This window comes from Monomorium pharaonis, chromosome 3 (genome assembly GCF_013373865.1).
Source record: "Monomorium pharaonis isolate MP-MQ-018 chromosome 3, ASM1337386v2, whole genome shotgun sequence".
NCBI classification, from domain to species: Eukaryota; Metazoa; Arthropoda; class Insecta; order Hymenoptera; family Formicidae; genus Monomorium; species Monomorium pharaonis.
In genome coordinates, this window is record NC_050469.1 from 18,761,286 (window position 1) to 18,780,993 (window position 19,708).

The following is a 19,708-nucleotide window of genomic DNA, read 5'->3' on the forward strand; positions in this document are numbered from 1 at the left end:
CATAGAATTATTTTTTTGGTTAAATAGTTTTTGAACATGTATTCTTAAATATAAGAATACTGATGTAAAGTATGTAAACAAGCCTTAGTGCGCACTAATGCAAGCAACCAAATTTGCTATAAGATAAGTTTTGAATAAGATTCGACTATGCCCTAGTTTACACCGAGCACTTGGTACGCGTATCAAGTAGTGAATTTAAGCTAATCAGCCAATGATTAAACACATTCACTAGTTATTTACTATTTGATACGCGTACCAAGTACTCGGTGTAAACTAGAGTTATGTATACCGGCCAATGGCCTAGTTTACATCGTGCATTTGATACGCGTATCAAATAGTAAATAACTAGTGAATGTGTTTAATCATTGGCTGATCAGCTTAAATTCACTACTTGATACGCGTATCAAATGCACGATGTAAACTAGGCCAATGTCTGCTGTAGGTCGTAAGCAGTAAGACAATACGAAATAAAAATATTTTTTACGACTACTGCTACGGCCTACAACTCTCCATTGTAGATAGCACTTTATAGTGTCTCCCCGAACGTACCCGTAAGCCCGGATCTACAATAGTGGCTGTATTCCAAAATTCACTGTCAGTATTGAAAATTTATAGTATGTGTAACGTGGACTATGCCCTAATTTACACCGAGCACTTGGTACGCGTATCAAGTAGTAAATTTTAGCTGATCAGCCAATGATTAAACACATTCACTAGTTATTTACTATTTGATACGCGTACCAAGTGCTCGGTGTAAACTGAAAGACCTATAATCAAAGATTCGCCAATGGCGAACACAATTTTGATTGGTCACTTGAGTCACATGGTTTATCCGCCATTGCGTACCCACGCTGGGCGAGGAAGAGGGGAGAGTGCTCTGTGTTGAGCAGTATAGGTTAAAGGAATATGTGTCAGAAATTATAAGGTAATTCAATCTCTGCACTCTAGGGTCACTATATTTTGACGATACACTCAGGAAGAACAAGAAAAATTAAATTTGCATCTGTTATATGGCTGCGTACAACTTGGAGCAGGCTCGCATTGTTTACTATCTCCACTACTCCAGACCCCAGCCCCAGACCCCAGCCCCCGGCCCCCGGCCCCAGCCCCCATCCAGTCTCCGTATGGGTACAAGATGGTGGATAGCAGTCATGGTGGGGGACCATTGGCGCATCTTTGATTATAGGTCTTTATGTAAACTAGGTCTATAGATTTTCAGTACTGGCAGTGAATTTTGGAACACAGCTACTATTGTAGTGTAATAAGCCTTATGCCATAAGGAATTAACCAATTAGCTCGAATCTACAATAGTGTAGTAAGCCTTAAGCCATAAGGAATTAACCAATTATATTCGAGTATTCTTCTCATATTCAACTATAATTGGTCAATTTCTTATGGCATAAGGGCCATTCTACAATAGTCGCAAGTCACCAGTTGCTTCCTGTGACAATCAGGCCCGGTTCCACAACTCACGGTTAAATTAACTGGCCGATTATTCCATTGGAATTGACCAATCGTATTTGTTAATTTTGCTTAACGACAAATACGATTGATCAATTCCAATGGAATAATCGGCCAGTTAATTTAACCGTGAGTTGTGGAACCGGGCCTCAATGATCATCGAGCTCCATACGTAAAGCTCAATGTTCATTGGCGGTCGCAAAAGGCAACTGGCGACTTGCGACTATTGAAGAATGGCCCTAAATGTTCTCACACATGAATTGTCATAACCATAACATAAGGTTTTGACGCGTCAGATTGGGCGACCATGACCGTAACTTGCCGTAATCGGCTAATTCAAGTACGTGATTGGTCGAAACCTTACTGTTACGGTTATGTCAATTTATGTGTAAGGGCCTTAAAGCTTACTATTGTAGATCCGGCTTAAAGGCCCTCACACATAAATTGACATAACCGTAATAGTAAGGTTTCGACCAATCACGTACTTGAATTAGCCGGTTACGGCAGGTTACGGTTAGAGCCACTGCACAAGCTTTTTCGTAACACCCCAGTGAACACAGTAATATAGCAGCAGTGTAACAGCAATGTAACCGAATATAACAGGTTACGTTACTCTGAAATTACACGTAACTTACATGTAAGTTACAATTTCCGACTCAGCAATATAACATGTTATAATTACATGTTATCTAACCGTTACACAACAGTTACAAAGAAAAATAAAATAAAAAAAAAATTTCATTTTTTTAAAATTATTTTTATCAACAGCACATACTACATTTAAAATAAATTTTTATTAATTAATTAAATTTAAATTATGTTATTTTTTATTTTATTCTTACTTGCCGCTACTAGGTTTGAACCCGGGACCTTAGGATTACGAACCTTGTACTCTATCTGCTACGCCAATTTGACTCATCGATATGGGTACTTGTTATTGTCTACATATACCTATATATGTAAACTGACGCGACTATATTATTTTTTATAAAAGCAATTAAATTTTGCAAAATATATTAAAAATAAATAGCATTCATTTATTTACTTATTAATTTCATTGTTAAATTTATCTTTTTCCATAACCTTAATAATTTGATGGAAATTGCGATCTATTTAGCATTAATCTTTGAAGCGTTCAAATGATTAATTAGATGGTTAACTATATAGACCATAATTCTAAGAAAAATTAAATAGTATACATTTATTATTCTGTTTTTGTTCAGCACATGATGAATTTAGATTTGGTGCATTTTTTGTGCGCAGTAATTGTAGACAAACCGTTATTTTTGGAAACATCTTTATAATAATTTTTTTTATTATTAAATAGATCTGTCATTCAGGATGTTATAATGTCTGATTTCTGAGTCAACTACGACGCATCGTTCCGTAATAACATTGATACGAACGTGTTTATATACGATTATACAATTTTTGTTGAATAACTGTAACGCCAAAATGATGTATAACAGCTAGATCACTTGCGTATAACAAATATTACGTAACAGGTTATTTCCATGTCATATAGCACCTACATATCACAAAAATAACAATGTTAAGTTACATGTAACTTCCATGTTATATTGCCGCTATAAAATGTGTTCACTGAGACGTTACGTTACGTTAAGTGCTCCATAAACCTAAGTTCGTACTTAAAATTAAACTTAGATCAACGCACAAAGAAACTTTTAACGTAAGTTCTTAAGTTCTTACGTTAAGGATTTCTTTGTGCGTTGATTTAAGTTAAATTTTAAGTACAACTTAGGTTCGTATAGAGCACTTAATGTAACGTAACGTGTTACGAAAAAGCTTGTGCGGTGGCTCTTAAGGCCCTCACACATGAATTGACATAACCATAATGTAAGGTTTTGACGCGTCGGATTGGGCGACCATAACCGTAACCTGCCGTAACCGGTTAATTCAAGTACGTGATTGGTCGAAATCTTACTGTTACGGTTATGTCAATTCATGTGTGAGGGTCTTTATGGTCGCCCAATCCGACGCGTCAAAACCTTATGTTAGGGCCACCGCACAAGCTTTTTCGTAACACGTTACGTTACGTTAAGTGCTCCATAAATCTAAGTTCGTACTTAAAATTAAACTTACATCAACGCACTAAGGGCCACCGCACAAACTCTTCCATAACGCGTTACGTTACGTTAAGTACTCCATACGAACCTAAGTTGTACTTAAAATTTAACTTAAATCAACGCACAAAGAAATCCTTAACGTAAGTTCTTAAGTTCTTACGTTAAGGATTTCTTTGTGCGTTGATTTAAGTTAAATTTTAAGTACAACTTAGGTTCGTATGGAGTACTTAACGTAACGTAACGCGTTATGGAAGAGTTTGTGCGGTGGCCCTAAGGATTTCTTTGTGCGTTGATTTAAGTTAAATTTTAAGTACAACTTTAGTTCGTATGGAGTACTTAACGTAACGTAACGCGTTATGGAAGAGTTTGTGCGGTGGCCCTTATGGTTATGTCAATTCATGTGTGAGGGCCTTAATGGCCTTTTTACAGCCGATTCGTTTCATATCTAACAAACATGGCGGAATCTACGAACAATTCGGAAGATGACCGACTGTCATGTAAGATTTTAATTATCGGTGCTGGTATGGCTGGATTATCGGCGGCGACACATTTTTTAAAAAACAATGTGACAGATTTTCTCATCGTCGAGGCGCGCGGACGTATAGGTGGACGAATCGTTGCAGCGCAAGTCGGTACGATTACTCTAACCTCTCTTTACCTTGACCAAATATTTAACTCTACTATAAATTTATTTGTTCTGTGATATTTGTAACAACAATCAATTTTATAATTGTAGCAATAACATATTTTAAAATTACTATTTTTTTTACTTTACAATTTTTTAACATGTACAAATTGCTGTCAATTATATGATAGAATAAATATGTAATAGAATAAATAGAATCAGTGCTCTTAGAAAATGTAATTTTTCGGAATAAATATATTTAGATGAATTTTATAGGGTATTTGACATTGATCAGAATATACAATTTATGTGTAAGTAGAAAAATATTATTTGTATTTGGAAAACATAAAAAAGAAACTATCTTTGATTAATTTTTTATGAAAAATCTTTCTCAATTGTGTATGTTATTACTTTTATAACATAAAGTATTGTTATTTAAAAGTTTGAAGCAATGAACAATAATATTGATCTTCTGTGTAGGACCAAAGGGATATGTTATTGTTATCATTATTTTTTAAAAAGTTGACAAGAAAAGAATACAGAGAATAAAAAATGTTTTTTTGTCCATCTTATCTAGGCAATGAAAAAGTTGAATTAGGAGCAAATTGGATCCATGGAGTGTTAGGTAATCCAATGTTTGAGTTGGCAATGGCAAATGGTTTAATAGACATTGTACATGTGCCGAAACCTCATAAAGTAGTGGCAGCATTAGAGGATGGAAAACAGTTGCCATTTCCCGTGCTGCGAGAGATTTACGAGGCTTATGTATGTTTTTTGAGACGATGCGAAGAATACTTCCTGAGCACATACAGTCCACCGGATGGTATAAGCAGCGTAGGGGCACACATCGCCCTGGAAGCAGAGATATATCTGTCATCTTTGCCACCTGAACAACGAAGAATAAGACAACTGATCTTTGATTGTTTACTCAAGAGAGAAACCTGTGTCACGGGTTGTGACAGCATGGATGATATTGATCTTCTGGAAATGGGTTCCTATGACGAACTTCAAGGTGGTAACATTAGTCTTCCAAATGGATATAGCGCTATATTGGAACCAGTTTCAAAACACATACCAAAGGATCATATTCTTACTAAACATGCTGTGACAAAAATTAGGTGAATTTATAGTAATTATTCGTATAAGGAGAGTGGAAGTATGGTGCGGTATGATCTTGTGCATGACAAACTATATGTATTGATTTGTTATTTATTTATTTCAGATGGCAGAAACCAAAGTGTTGTCAAGACAATGTCGATCTTAAAGGAAAATCTGATTCTAATTCGAATACCCTTATAGAGGTGCAATGTGAAAATGGAAAAACGATTGCTGCACAGCATGTAGTATGTACATTACCATTGGGAGTATTGAAAAAGACAGCTCAAGACTTGTTTGAACCGTCGTTACCTGCATACAAACTCGAAGCAATAAACAGATTAATGTTTGGTACAGTGAATAAGATATATCTTGAATATGAACGGCCTTTCCTAAATCCCGGTGTATCGGAAGTGATGCTCCTCTGGGATGACGAACGATTATCTGAGACTGATAAATGGGACATCAGCAAGACCTGGTTCAGGAAGATATATTCGTTCATCAAGATCTCTGACACGCTGCTGCTCGGTTGGATATCCGGTCGCGCGGCGGAATACATGGAACAGCTTAGTACCACACAAGTGGCAGAAGTGTGTACGACAATTCTGCGACAGTTCCTTAACGATCCCTTTGTACCGACCCCAAAGAATTGTTTGCGTACGACGTGGCATTCTCAACCTTATACACGAGGTTCTTACACTGCGATGGCTGTCGGAGCGAGTCAATTGGACATCAAGAGTTTGGCTGAGCCATTGATTCAGGAGAAAACGAAAAATGAGAAAGCGGACGAAATGGTCAAAATTCTAGTGGCATTTGCGGGCGAACATACCCACTCCTCATTCTATAGCACTGTACATGGAGCATATTTGACTGGTCGAACAACAGCTGAATTACTCTTGGGCAAACAGAGTGAGAAGCACTCATTAAGTCTTAGTTGCGACGATACCAGCGACCTTAGTTCTTGGATACAAGGCATTTCTTTAAATTAATGCATATTTTTTCCAAGAAAGAAAACGTGTGACAATTAAAAACATTTAGACAGTATATACATTTACATTTGTATAATTAAGTTCTTTTTGTAAATAGTGTAGTGAAACAGTTGTTATTTTATCAATACATCATATATATAATGGTGCTTCTTAAGACTTTAAGACTTTATAATTACATGTGAATAACATGTGCATTTAATAGAAATAACGAATTCCTTTTAAGGAATAACGAATAAGGCTTAGGGATATAGAACACCGAAATTACATATTAGCGACATTGTGTCACAATGTCACAAGTGCTGTAAATGTCACGAATATATACGGCGAAAATATTTGCGTTTGGATGTGAGAATTTCTTGAAAACGATGACAAATGATACTTGTTCATGCAAGCGTTTTATTTAAAAATCGAATTAATCGATTTATTACCATTTACTATATTCGTGTGTGAATTCAAATAAACCTAACTCTAAATTTGTGTGTGTGTGTGTGTGTGTGTGTGTGTGTGTGTGTGTGTGTGTGTGTGTGTGTGTGTGTGTGTGTGTGTGTGTGTACGTGTGTGCGTGCGTATGTGTGCAAAAGTGCATCATATACCTTTATTCTTATTTTTTTCGCGTTTCATACATTTATTCTCATATGCCAATTACTCACTTGCTTAATTTTTTATTATCATGTATTATTATCTACCATTTTACACTTATTGTTTAGAAAAGAAAAGTTCCACCATGAATTAACTTAATCTAGTCATTGAAATTGAGATAAATAAAAAAGTATTTGATAAATAATAGCAAATTATCGCACGATGCTGAAACAGAGTTTTACAAGATAGAACATTTATGTACTTGTGTACATAGGTGTTTTATGTTTTCAATTGCAATTATGTGCCATAGATTGAGTATTAAGAACCTGTAAAATGTTAAAAGAAGAAGATATGAGACATCTGTCTTTTTAAAATAGTTTAAGTATAACATACATATGTAAATTAAAAATTCGAAATTAATGAAAATAAAGGATGTTATTGTTTATTAATAAATGTGCTTCTTTGTTTTTTGTTTTTTTACATTAATGATTATTGAAAAAGTAGGAATAACATATTATATCGTTATTATTTGAGATACACACAAATTTATTTTACCAAATTTTTTAGATTTTTAGAATATACGTAGTTAATATTAATTGATCCTATATCATCGTGTTGATTTTTTATAGTCTTAATGAAAAGAAAATTACTGTTTATACTACTATTGTTTTATATGATACATTTGATTATGATGATTCTATATTACGATGAATATATCTTTATGATCTTATGACTATTAATTGAATAATCTCTTCATCATTATAAAATAAAATAATTTAGGCAAAAAATTATTTTTCTTTATTTAAACAATATAGTTATTATAATTTATACATACATGTATACGATAAGTATAATATAATAATTATAATGCAACACACACGCACGCACGCACACACATGCACACACATTTAAACTTGTTATAATTGTGAGTACCACAATAATTAAATTATCACTGTAGTACCGTACCTTTTGATAACATCATATTCCATTATCCATAATATTTTTAAGACTTTATATATTAATAAACAAAATTTCATGCTTTTTTATTTTTAATGGTTAAAAAATATTTTGCCTCTTTTATAGATAATAATTTTTATAAGTACAAATTAATAAGTAAAAAAAAAGAGAAAAATTTATATTTCTGTGTCTAAACTATGATTTTTATAGCATTACATCTGAAAATACCCAGCTAGCCATGGCTGCTAAAATTATATTATATCGTGAAAGATTGTTTCAACTTTGACAACAATTTTATGATAAGTAATTGTCTTTTGTTTTGTCTTCTAAAAGTTTCGAGCAAATTTATGACAAAAGTTTTCATCACACAATGCTACAAATAACAGAGAAAGACTTGTACATAAATATGACATAGAGAAATCACAAGGTTTGCTCCAGCATAATAAAATGCAAAATTTACGTAAATAACAGAGTAAACCTTGCCACACGACATAACAATAAATTTATAGCAGGAACAGAAAAAATCTTGCTAAGCATGGAATAATGGCAAATTAGTAGCAAGAACAAAGTAAAACTTGCCCAGCACACTTTTGCAGCAAAATTGCGACAAGGTGTGTTCACAAACAGCTTAGTTTTTGCTGGCAAGGTTTGTCGCAAATAGTATGATGCATATTTTATGCAAATAACAGAACCACATCATTTCTTAGTGACTTTGCTACCCACTCGGCAAATAATGTTGTTAAAATATTATAATATTTGAAAATGGTACATAAATATTGCGTTAATATTTTAATTGTAACTTTGCACGTGAAATATTTTAAAAATAAATCTGCATCATATTTTTATAATAATACAAATGCAATATTTCTGAAATCTTTGAGAGAAGATAAAAAAGTTTGCTTTCATATTTGTATGGCTCTGTAATATTACAAAAGAAATGTGACAAATGCATTATTTTAAAAATATTTGTGGAAAATTACCCAGATAGCCAAACCTGCCGAGAGTACAAACTGAAAAATTTTGACACATATTATGCTGGCTGTTGGACAGCAAGCAATTACAGTTTGCCGTTTCAACTAACATTAACAGAAACACGACAAAAATCGAGTAGACTTTGCGTCACAATGTGCCCCCAAAAATGCAGCAAAAGTACAATAAAATTTAATGACATTAACAAAACAAAAATCAGACATTCTGTGTTGACACAATATATCACTAAAAATTAAATAAAAAAACAGATATGTCATGATGTCACATTAAATTAATAAAATGTAGCTAGAAATTTGACATATTTGTTATCACGCTGCGATACCAGAAACGCGGCAAAGATACAGCACGATGTATCACATGAGATACTGACAGCAAAAATGCAGCAGAAATCGAGCAGAGCCTGCCGTCATGAAATGACGGCGAAAACGCGGCAGGTACAGAACGCGAGTTTGCTACATCAGATATGTGTGATAGCTTCTGCACACAGGACGCGGCAAAGCGGCATCGCGGTGGTCAATCACCGTCTTGCTTTTCTGATAATACATATATGTATTAATAAAAAAGCAAGACGGTGATTGGCCATCGCGATGCCGCTTTGCCGCGTCCTGTGTGCAGGAGCCATGAATCCTCTATAATAGATGATTTTAGTGAGTAGGCGGTAGTAAAAAAGGTTGATCGCCCGACGTGCCTCCCGTCGAATCCCACACTTCCCGGGCCTGATCCTCCCGGAAGTCTTCTCAAAGATTTCCACCTTCATATAAAAAAAAGTTCAAATTAGACGGTTCTTGCGTGTGATATCATCTTGGGTTTGATTAACTCTTTGCAGTCAGTCGAAAATGCCACATTTAAATGTAAGTATATAATTATAAAATATATAAATCGTAATGTATATGTAAATTCCCAGTGAACACATTTATAGCGGCAATGTAACATGGAGGTTACATGTAATTTAACATTGTTATTCTTGTGATATGTAGGTGCTATATGACATGGAAATAACCTGTTATGTAATATTTGTTATACGCAAGTGATCTAGCTGTTATACATCGTTTTGGCGTTACAGTTATTCAACAAAAATTGTATAATCGTAACATAACACGTTCGTATCAATGTTATTACGGAACGATGCGTCGTAGTTGACTCAGAAATCAGACATTATAACATCCTGAATGACAGATCTATTTAATAATAATAAAAATTATTATAAAGATAATGTTTCCAAAAATAACGGTTTGTCTACAATTACTGCGCACAAAAAATGCACCAAATCTAAATTCATCATGTGCTGAACAAAAACAGAATAATAAATGTATACTATTCAATTTTTCTTAGAATTTTACTATTCAATTTTCTTATGATCTATATAGTTAACCATCTAATTAATCATTTAAACGCTTCAAAGATTAGTGCTAAATAAATCGCAATTTCCATCAAATTATTAAGGTTATGGAAAAAGATAAATTTAACAATGAAATTAATAAGTAAATAAATTAATGCTATTTATTTTTAATATGTTTTGCAAAATTTAATTGCTTTTATAAAAAATAATATAGTCGCGTCAGAGTACATATAGGTATATGTAGACAATAACAAGTACCCATATCGATGAGTCAAATTGGCGTAGCAGGTAGAGTACAAGGTTCGTAATCCTAAGGTCCCGGGTTCAAACCTAGCAGCGGCAAGTAAGAATAAAATAAAAAATAACATAATTTAAATTTAATTAATTAATAAAAATTTATTCTAAATGTAGTATGTGCTGTTGATAAAAATAATTTCAAAAAAATGAAATTTTTATTTTATTTTTCTTTGTAACTGTTGTGTAACGGTTAGATAACATGTAATTATAACATGTTATATTGCTGAGTCGGAAATTGTAACTTACATGTAAGTTACGTGTAATTTCAGAGTAACGTAACCTGTTATATTCGATTACATTGCTGTTACACTGCTGCTATATTACTGTGTTCACTGGGCAATTTCCATCAAATTATTAAGGTTATGGAAAAAGATAAATTTAACAATGAAATTAATAAGTAAATAAATTAATGCTATTTATTTTTAATATGTTTTGCAAAATTGAATTGCTTTTATAAAAAATAATATAGTTGCGTCAGTTTATAACATATAGGTACCCCTATAACCATTTCTGCTGTGACAAATGTTGGCAACAGATTCTGTTGCCAAAAAGGCGACAAATGAAAAACATATCTTGTCATTGCAAACACTATTAGCAGATATTCAGCAAATATTTAGCAACGTCTGTCATCAGAATACATGACAAAATAATAGTGAACTGCGAGCAGATTTATTGAAAGTATTGATAACAGATTGACGACAAACACCAAAGTGAAAACAATGTCAGCAAATTGCTTGTAGAAATGCAACAACATTTGTGTGTCAAAGTACGCAACAGATTGATACCAGAAATGCAGCAGATCTGTCGAAATGTCAAATTGGCAATAAAAAGTGCGGCACCGTCGATAGGCGGCTTACTTTTTCGGGAGTAAAATGCAGTCAACTCGCTACATAAAGACCACTCGCAACGCGACTAAGGTAAGCAAAAATTATCTTCCTTCGCTGCACCTGCGGAGGAGTCCGATGTAACGGAAGACCGCCACATTATACTTTTATGATACAGAACTGGTAGTATTTTCATTTTTTGGGGAGTGAGATTTAACTACAAAGAAATTTAATGAAATTAATTGCACCTAGAATAGATGATATACCTGCGATATAAAGGGAGAAAATAGATAGGTCAATTGAGGCCCTCCTATAGGAAATATTAGATGCTAAGGAGAGGGTTGGGTAAATTATTTAATCTGTTTTTACTCCTGAATTAATCAATCTTCCCAGGAGATTGCTTACATCAATTCTCAAATAAAATTATAACTGTGATGAAAAAAGAAATGAAAAGATTCGACAAATCTGTCGCCAATCTGTCATCATTTATGAATACAGATCTGTTGCATATTTGGCGTAAATCTGCTGTGAGTTTACGTTGCAACATCTGTTCTCAATTTGCTGCGTGAATCTGTCATTGTATTGCTAGTGACAGGTCTGCTCTGGTGTTGCACCCAATGTGATATCAGGATTTGATAACAATTTTTGCTTGCAATTTGGGCGCACTCGAGGATACAGTAGGCCATGGTTTTGGCAACCTGATTCCGCAAGAAATTTTTAGCAGTCTGCTGACAATTTGGCAGCAAATGGTTAGCTGGGTATATGTATGTAGACAATAACAAGTACCCATATCGATGAGTCAAATTGTCGTAGCAGGTAGAGTACAAGGTTCGTCATCCTAAGGTCCTGGGTTCAAACCTAGCAGCGGCAAGTAAGAATAAAATAAAAAATAACATAATTTAAATTTAATTAATTAATAAAGATTTATCCTAAATTTAGTATGTGCCGTTGATAAAAATAATTATAAAAAATGAAATTTTTATTTTATTTTATTTTTCTTTGTAACTGTTGTGTGACGGTTAGATAACATGTAATTATAACATGTTATATTGCTGAGTCGGAAATTGTAACTTACATGTAAGTTACGTGTAATTTCAGAGTAACGTAATCTGTTATATTCGGTTACATTGCTGTTACACTGTTACTATATTACTATGTGTTCACTAGGTTAAATATCATCAAATTTATAAAATTATACAATGTAAATTAAATGTAATAATAATATTAATAAACATATGTACATTGCATACATTATTTATTTATTTTACTAATTAAAAATTATTAATAACGCGTCATATCGTGTTAAATTTTTGCTATATTTTTGCGATTATTTGTGACGACAGCTTGGTGCTCGATTTCTGCTTTTTTTTTTTGCCGTCAACAACCGATAAAGCAGATCGCGTTCTATATCTGCCGCGTTTTCGCCGGCATGTCATGACGGCAGGCTCTGCTCGATTTCTGCTGCATTTTTGCTGTCAGTACTTCATGTGATACATCGTGCTGTATCTTCGCCGCGTTTCTGGTATCGCAGCGTGATAGCAAATATGTCAAATTTCTAGCTACATTTTATTAATTGTACACTTTAGAGCATTCACTCTAAATATTTATTTATCCCTTTTTATTATTTTCTCGTGTAACAAGTCTCTTTTTACGATATATTACTTTTTTGTAATGTTAGAAAATGAGTATCTTTTTTTTAATGTTACTAAAACAAAATAAAGTTTTAAAAATTATGACAAAATGAAAGTGTTCTGTTACAAATTTCTATAATAATGCAAATCTATAAACCTTTATTAAAGTAAACCTTTATTAACATAATCAATGTATTAAACATTTTTTAAATATATTTATTTTAAAACTGTTGTATTACATAGAATTAAATAAGATTGCTTACATTAAAAAAATATTATTGTAATACAATAATAATTGAAATAGGATCGATGAAACTGTCAAAAATAAATATACAAATAAGATTGCCTATATTGATCTATAACAGATCTTGATAAAAAATTTTGGTACAATTTTTATTATTTCTAACTCATATATATGAACTGTGCGCATTTTATTGATCTTGAAACAGTCACTAAATAATAGACTGATAAGAATGCGACATAGTTCGTAAGAAATAGTAAAAATTACACATTAGTCAGTACCAAAATCCGCTATAAACCAATATAGGCAATTTCATTTTTATCTTCACATTTAACAATTTCATCGATCCTGTTTTAATTATTATTATATTACAATAATATTTTTTAAGTGTATGTGCAATTTCTTGAATAAAATGTATTTAAGATATTTTCTGAAATGTTTCTGCTATCTACATAGATATGTTTCAGAAATATTTCAGTAATATTATCGAAATATTACTAAAATCTTTCAAAAAGATTACACTTGAAATGATCGCGGACATTGAAACATTGCAGAAGTGTTGCAGAAATAGTCATGAAATATTTCTGTGATATTGCTGTATACAGTGTAACATTTCAAATAAAATATTTTAGAAACATTACATGCCGAGTGGGTATCTACCCCGAGATGGCGCATTTCTAATCAGTTCAATATTTCATTTTTGTTGATCTTAATTTCGACAAGATTTGTCCTGTTCTTGCCATAAATTTGCTATCATACTGTGCATGGCAAGGTTTGCCTTGTTTTTGCCACAAATTTGCTATCATACTATGTACAGGGTTTGCTCTATTCTTGCCACAAATTTGCTATCATATTGTGTACAGTAAGGTTTGCCTTGTTCTTGCTGCAAATTTGTTGTTATGTTTTACTAGCAAGTTTTATCCTGTTATTTGCTTAAAATATGCGTCATACTATTTACAACAAGCCTTGTCAGCAAATTAAAGCTAAGCTTAATGCGAACACACCTTGTCGTAATTTTGTTGCAAAGGTTTGCTCGAGTTTGCGGCAAATTTCGAGCGCAAAGTTTGCAAATTTTGCTAGCTGGGTAGATAATATTTTTTTGTATCACAATATTTTTCCTATTTATTTATTATGTTGCCTCTTCAATTGTTTCTTTTATGTAATCTAATTAATGTATAGTATATTATAACGTCTAAAATTCATATTATATTTTATATACGTTTAATGCCCGTTTTCACCAACACGGTTTAAGAAGATACTTACCAAACACCAAGTTACATGTAACGTACCTGTTAGTTGTAATTTTTCACTCAACAATGTAATTGTAATATAACACGTGTGTTATATTGCAATTATATTATTGAGTGGGAAATTACAACTAACAAGCACGTTACATGTAACTTTGTGTTTGCTGGGTAATCTCTATTTACATTCGATTAACTTGCTCTTTATGTTTTTCTAATTCTTACCATTAGAAAAAGATGAAGAATAAGTTGAACCGAGATTAAAATTAATCTATGTTGGAAAAAACGGGCCTAAATCTGAGCTGAGTATACTCATCATGCTATCAACAATCGGCTACACAAGTGATCAAAGATGTAAATCAAATATCAAATATATTTGTTTAACTATTGTAATGTTAGAAAAGTTATCACATTTAATTGTGATTAAAAAACCTAATATCGAATAATTATTAACAGCGCCTATAATATATAAGCGAAAAAAATATCATACCCTGATAGCACAGAAAAGTTACTGCAATGTTGCAGAGACATAACATAACACTGAAATGTTGAAACTATTACAGTTACGTTACGTTATGTCTCTGCAATGTTTCTGTAAGGTTGCAGCAATGTCAAAATGTCCGCTTTGTTCCGCAAGAACATTTCTGAAATATTACGGGAATATAACTATCCCAGGTAAAGTCGCCCTTATTTTGACATTTTAGAAAATATTTTGGGTACATGTCCTATATATGCAGCACTTCCATTGTGAAAATATTGAAATAACATAATTATAATGTAAAAAAAAAATAAATTTACGTTGTTTCTCAACAAGCATTGTTATCCCCACCACACCATAGTCACATCTGGCATTGCCTAACTTCTGTGGTCACCTATCCAACTCTGAGCCGCCGCGCGCCGTCGACATTGCTTGACTTTGAAGCAGTGCTTCCAGTTTCGAATCTTTTTACAGCAGCGTGCTGTAAGTGGAGGGGACAGCGAACAGCTTGCTCGACGGCGCTCGACTATTTGTTGTTTCCTTTTCTCTCGAGCTGTCTCCTTCAAAGGAAAGGAGAGAAAGATAGTCGATTGTCGATCGCTCGCGCGAAGATCGTACGCAACCTAGCACTTCGCGATGATCCATGAACACTTGATGCTCATGAATACATATTTGTTATAGATCAGTTCAATAGATGTCAGAAACATGAAACGTATAGTTAAATAATATTTATAAATAAATATAAATATGTATGTATAATAATAACCCAGCAAACACAAAGTTACATGTAACGTGCTTGTTAGTTGTAATTTCCCACTCAATAATATAATTGCAATATAACAGACGTGTTATATTACAATTACATTGTTTAGTGGGAAATTACAACTAACAGGTGCGTTACATGTAACTTTGTGTTTGCTGGGAAATGTACAGTTTTTTTACTGATTTTTACATATGCAAAATAACATGTGGAATAACTTATAAAAATATGTTTTTGTTCTGTTTTTTTGATAAAACTAAATTATATCCCAGACAGCGCACAATATTTATAAAATATTTACGAAATATTTATAATATTTATTTGAATATTTTATAAATATTTATCCAAATATTTTATAAATATTTTTGTGGTTTTAGATTTGACAGATCATAAAGATTTATCATAAATATTATAAAAATATTTATGAAATATTTATAAATATTTACAAAATATTGCTTGTACAAATCTTTATTTTTTATTTACCATAAATAAATTATATATAATTATATATTTATTTACCATAAACACACCTATAACCCACATGCATATACATGAGGATGCCATGACATGAGACGTAATTTGCATAATGCTCTCTGGTGTTGTACCCGCGTTGCCGACAATGTGCGCCAAACATATCATATGAAAAGTTTCAGAAATTTTGTATTTGTAATATTACAAAATACTACATTGTAGGTACATTTTAAATGTAAAGTTTCAATCAAGATAATTGCAAAAATGTTGCAAATGTAATGTTTAAAAAAACGATAGTGTCAGAAATATTACAAATGTGATGATACACAATTGAAACATTGAAACGTCTCTGCAACATAACTGAAATTCTTTGTGCTATCAGGGTATAATAAGTAAACGTGCCAATATTTGACTACGCGCGATATTTGGAATGACTCGGGTAAGTTCTCCAATAGCCAATTCTATTAAAGACATAGCTTTGCTATGTGCTGTATGTTATACTGACATAATTTTGACAATAATAAAGCATGATCTGCAGTGTCAGCTAATATGCTTAGAAATGAAAAAGAAATCTAGTAGAATCTGCGTAATAATATAATAACAGAAATGCTGCAAAAATTGGGTAAAATATGTCAGCATAGAGAGAACAAAATTTAAGCATTATGTGTTGACATGATGTATTAACAAAAAGTAAGCAAAAATTAATTACAAAATGATGTCACTTCATATAAGCAGAAACTTCCCAGCTAGCCAGGCCTGTTAAAATCACACATCGTAAAAGCTTTACAGCAAGGATTGTTTCAATTTTGACAACAATTTTATGACAAGTAATTGTCTGTTGCTTTGTCTTCTAAAAATTTCGAGCAAATTTGCGGCAAAAGTTTTCATCACACGATGCTGCAAATAACAGAAAAATACTTGTACATAAATATTACGTAGAGAAATTACAAGGTTTGCTCCGACATAATAAAATATAAAATTTAAGCAAATAACAGAGCAAACCTTGCCACACGACATGACAATAAATTTATGGCAGAAACAGGAAATCTTGTTAAGCACGGAATAACGGCAAATTAGTAGCAAGAACAAAATAAAACTTGCCGAGCACACTTTTGCAACAAAATTGCAACAAGGTGTGTCCGTAAACAGCTGAGTTTTTGCCGGTAAGGTTTGTCGCAAATAGTATGATGCACATTTTATGCAAATAACAAGGTTGCATTATCGGGTTTTAAACTTTATTTCTGGGTGATTTTACTATCTATCTCGAGATGGCGCATTTCTTGTGAAAAAGATTACCTACTGGATTTATAAAAGGAGTTCGTCGAGAACAGAGAACCAAGTACGATTGCACCATTCACATATGATATTGGACTAATCAGTCCAATATTTTATTTTTGTTGATCTTAATTTCGACAAGATTTGTCCTGTTCTTGCCATAAATTTGCTATCATATTGTGCATGGCAAGGTTTGCCTTGTTTTTGCCACTTTGGTATCATACTATGTACATGGTTTGCTCTATTCTTGCCACAAATTTGCTACCATGTTATGTGCAGTAAGGTTTGCCTTGTTCTTGCTGCAAATTTGTTGTTATGCTTTACTAACAAGTTTTATCCTGTTATTTGCTTAAAATATGCGTCATACTATTTACAACAAGCCTTGTCAGCAAATTAAAGCTAAGCTTAATGTGAACACACCTTGTCGTAATTTTGCTGCAAAGGTTTGCTCGAGTTTGCGGCAAACTTCGCGCAAAGTTTGCGTCATTTTGCTAGCTAAGTTGTTAGAAGTCAAACTTACTAAGCAGCATACCGGTAAAGACAAAAACGGGACAAAAATCATGTATGTATTGTCGTCTCAGATCGTAACAGCATAAACACAGCAGAAATTCTGCATGGTCTGGTGTCAAGAAATAATAATAGAATCATAACATATATCATGTAAAATTTCCCTTTCCTATTTTAATCGAATTTTCACATTATAAAGAAAAGATGTATTAGATGTTGTAAAAAATTTTTTATACTTATATTTTAAACTTATATTACTATTGATATTATCAGAAAAATGGTATTGAAATTAGACATTTATTTTAATATTTTTGCGTATTTTTTTTTTAATTTGTATAGTAACTTTAGAAACACATTCTATGAAAAAATGTAAAAATATTTACTAAAAATAAAAATTTGTAGGAGTTTTTAATGTTTTATAAAAATATCAAATTTTTGTAGAAATTAAAAAAAACAACTATAAATTACAATCTCTCAAATAAAAAATTTGTTGCAAATAGTATTTTTTAGAAATATACAATTTTGCAAAAAAATGGTACAAAAAATTAAAAAATTTTTTAAAACATTCGAAATTTTATTAATTAAAATATTTACTTATTTATATAACTTATTTATATACTAGTGTTTGATTTTGCAGCCGTTTTATTTTGGAAGCACTTTTAATAATGTGTTTCTTGGCAAGAGTGAAACTGCGGTAGTGAGAGGGGTCCTAAGAATAAAACACGAATATGGAATTTTGTCGTTCACATTTAGATTTTAATAAGTTTTCAGTCTTACAAACTCAGATGGTTGTGCCTCTCAGACGCTATGTGCGTACGAAAATTATGTGTTTTAATAAACTAGCCACGCGAAGAGCGATGAGCCTGGTTTGCGTAACGGAGCGTTGAAAAGCTATTCTCGTCTCGTTCTCTCACTCAGATCCTTCTCGCAACGCTTCTAACTCTCGATTGCTCCATATTTCGGAGCTATCGTGGGGCCCACTGCGTGTTTTCGCGATACGCGTTTTGCTCCGGTAAGTGCTCACCGCGAGACTCGAATATTCATTAAACTACTCTCGGCCCTATTATACCGATTGTTCCAATTTCGAACAACTAGCATTATTTATAAATAATTGTAGAAATGTATTAAAATTTACTTTTCGCGTAAATTACAGAACTTTAAGTTTTCTATTTTTAGTTTACCATGAAATACTACAAATTATACATAAAACAACAAAACTATTTGTTTCTTTAAAACTCTAAAAACTGTTATGTTTGTAACTCATAAAAATTTATAGTTTTCTGTTAAATATTTGATGTATGAACTTTTCGATAGAATATATATTAAAGGAACATTTCTTTGGATAAATACAAAATTCTGTAGTTTTCTATGGCTTATTATCATCTAAAAACCCTGGCAGAGAAAATTTCTATGAATATATCAAAATATTTGCTGAAAGAAAAAATTTATAGTTCTAATTGTTTTATATAAATATCAATTTTTGTAGAAATTAAAAATAATCACAAATTACCATTATTTTTTCAAATAAATCTGTCTGGATAATTTTTTCACTAAAATTCTATATTATTTTTTTAATTATACAATGTTTCATATTTTTATAACAATACTCTGAACAATATTTATTGATCTGTTACAAATATGTATCTATAAACATCAAGTGTTAATGGATCATCACGAAGTGTTCCCGTATGGTCTTCGAAGTTAAGCAACGTCAACAACGGCTGATAATTGGATAGGTGACCGTTTTTTTGATCGCTAAATAACCCAGGTAGCAAACTCACGTTATTTTGACGTCCCAAAATGGTCATTTATTGACTATTCTTGACGTCACGAAAAGACGCCCTTATGACGTTAAAAT

General features: G+C 32.3%; 2 protein-coding genes across 2 annotated transcripts in view; both read left to right on the forward strand.

The window, feature by feature from the left end:
• The first annotated feature begins 3,972 nt into the window (after positions 1–3,972).
• On the forward strand, positions 3,973–7,289 carry LOC105828229 (spermine oxidase). The gene is made up of 3 exons (XM_012666468.3): positions 3,973–4,180; positions 4,751–5,291; positions 5,396–7,289. Exons 1-3 carry the CDS (start codon positions 4,003–4,005, stop codon positions 6,255–6,257), a joined length of 1,581 nt encoding a protein of 526 aa, XP_012521922.1. The 5' UTR covers positions 3,973–4,002; the 3' UTR covers positions 6,258–7,289.
• A 1,414-nt stretch (positions 7,290–8,703) lies between these two features.
• Positions 8,704–19,708, forward strand: part of LOC118644709 — a 159,994-nt gene continuing 148,989 nt past the window's right edge. Inside the window, exon 1 of the mRNA XM_036283847.1 lies at positions 8,704–9,634. The gene's annotated coding sequence lies outside the window, so the exon portion shown is untranslated. The remainder of the gene's footprint in view (positions 9,635–19,708) is intronic.

Coding starts and splice junctions, on each gene's coding strand:
- LOC105828229 (XM_012666468.3), top strand. CDS start 4,003: ATGGCGGAATCTACGAACAATTCGGAAGATGACCGACTGTCATGTAAG. Junction 4,181..4,750: donor AATCGTTGCAGCGCAAGTCG/GTACGATTACTC, acceptor CATCTTATCTAG/GCAATGAAAAAGTTGAATTA. Junction 5,292..5,395: donor CATGCTGTGACAAAAATTAG/GTGAATTTATAG, acceptor TATTTATTTCAG/ATGGCAGAAACCAAAGTGTT.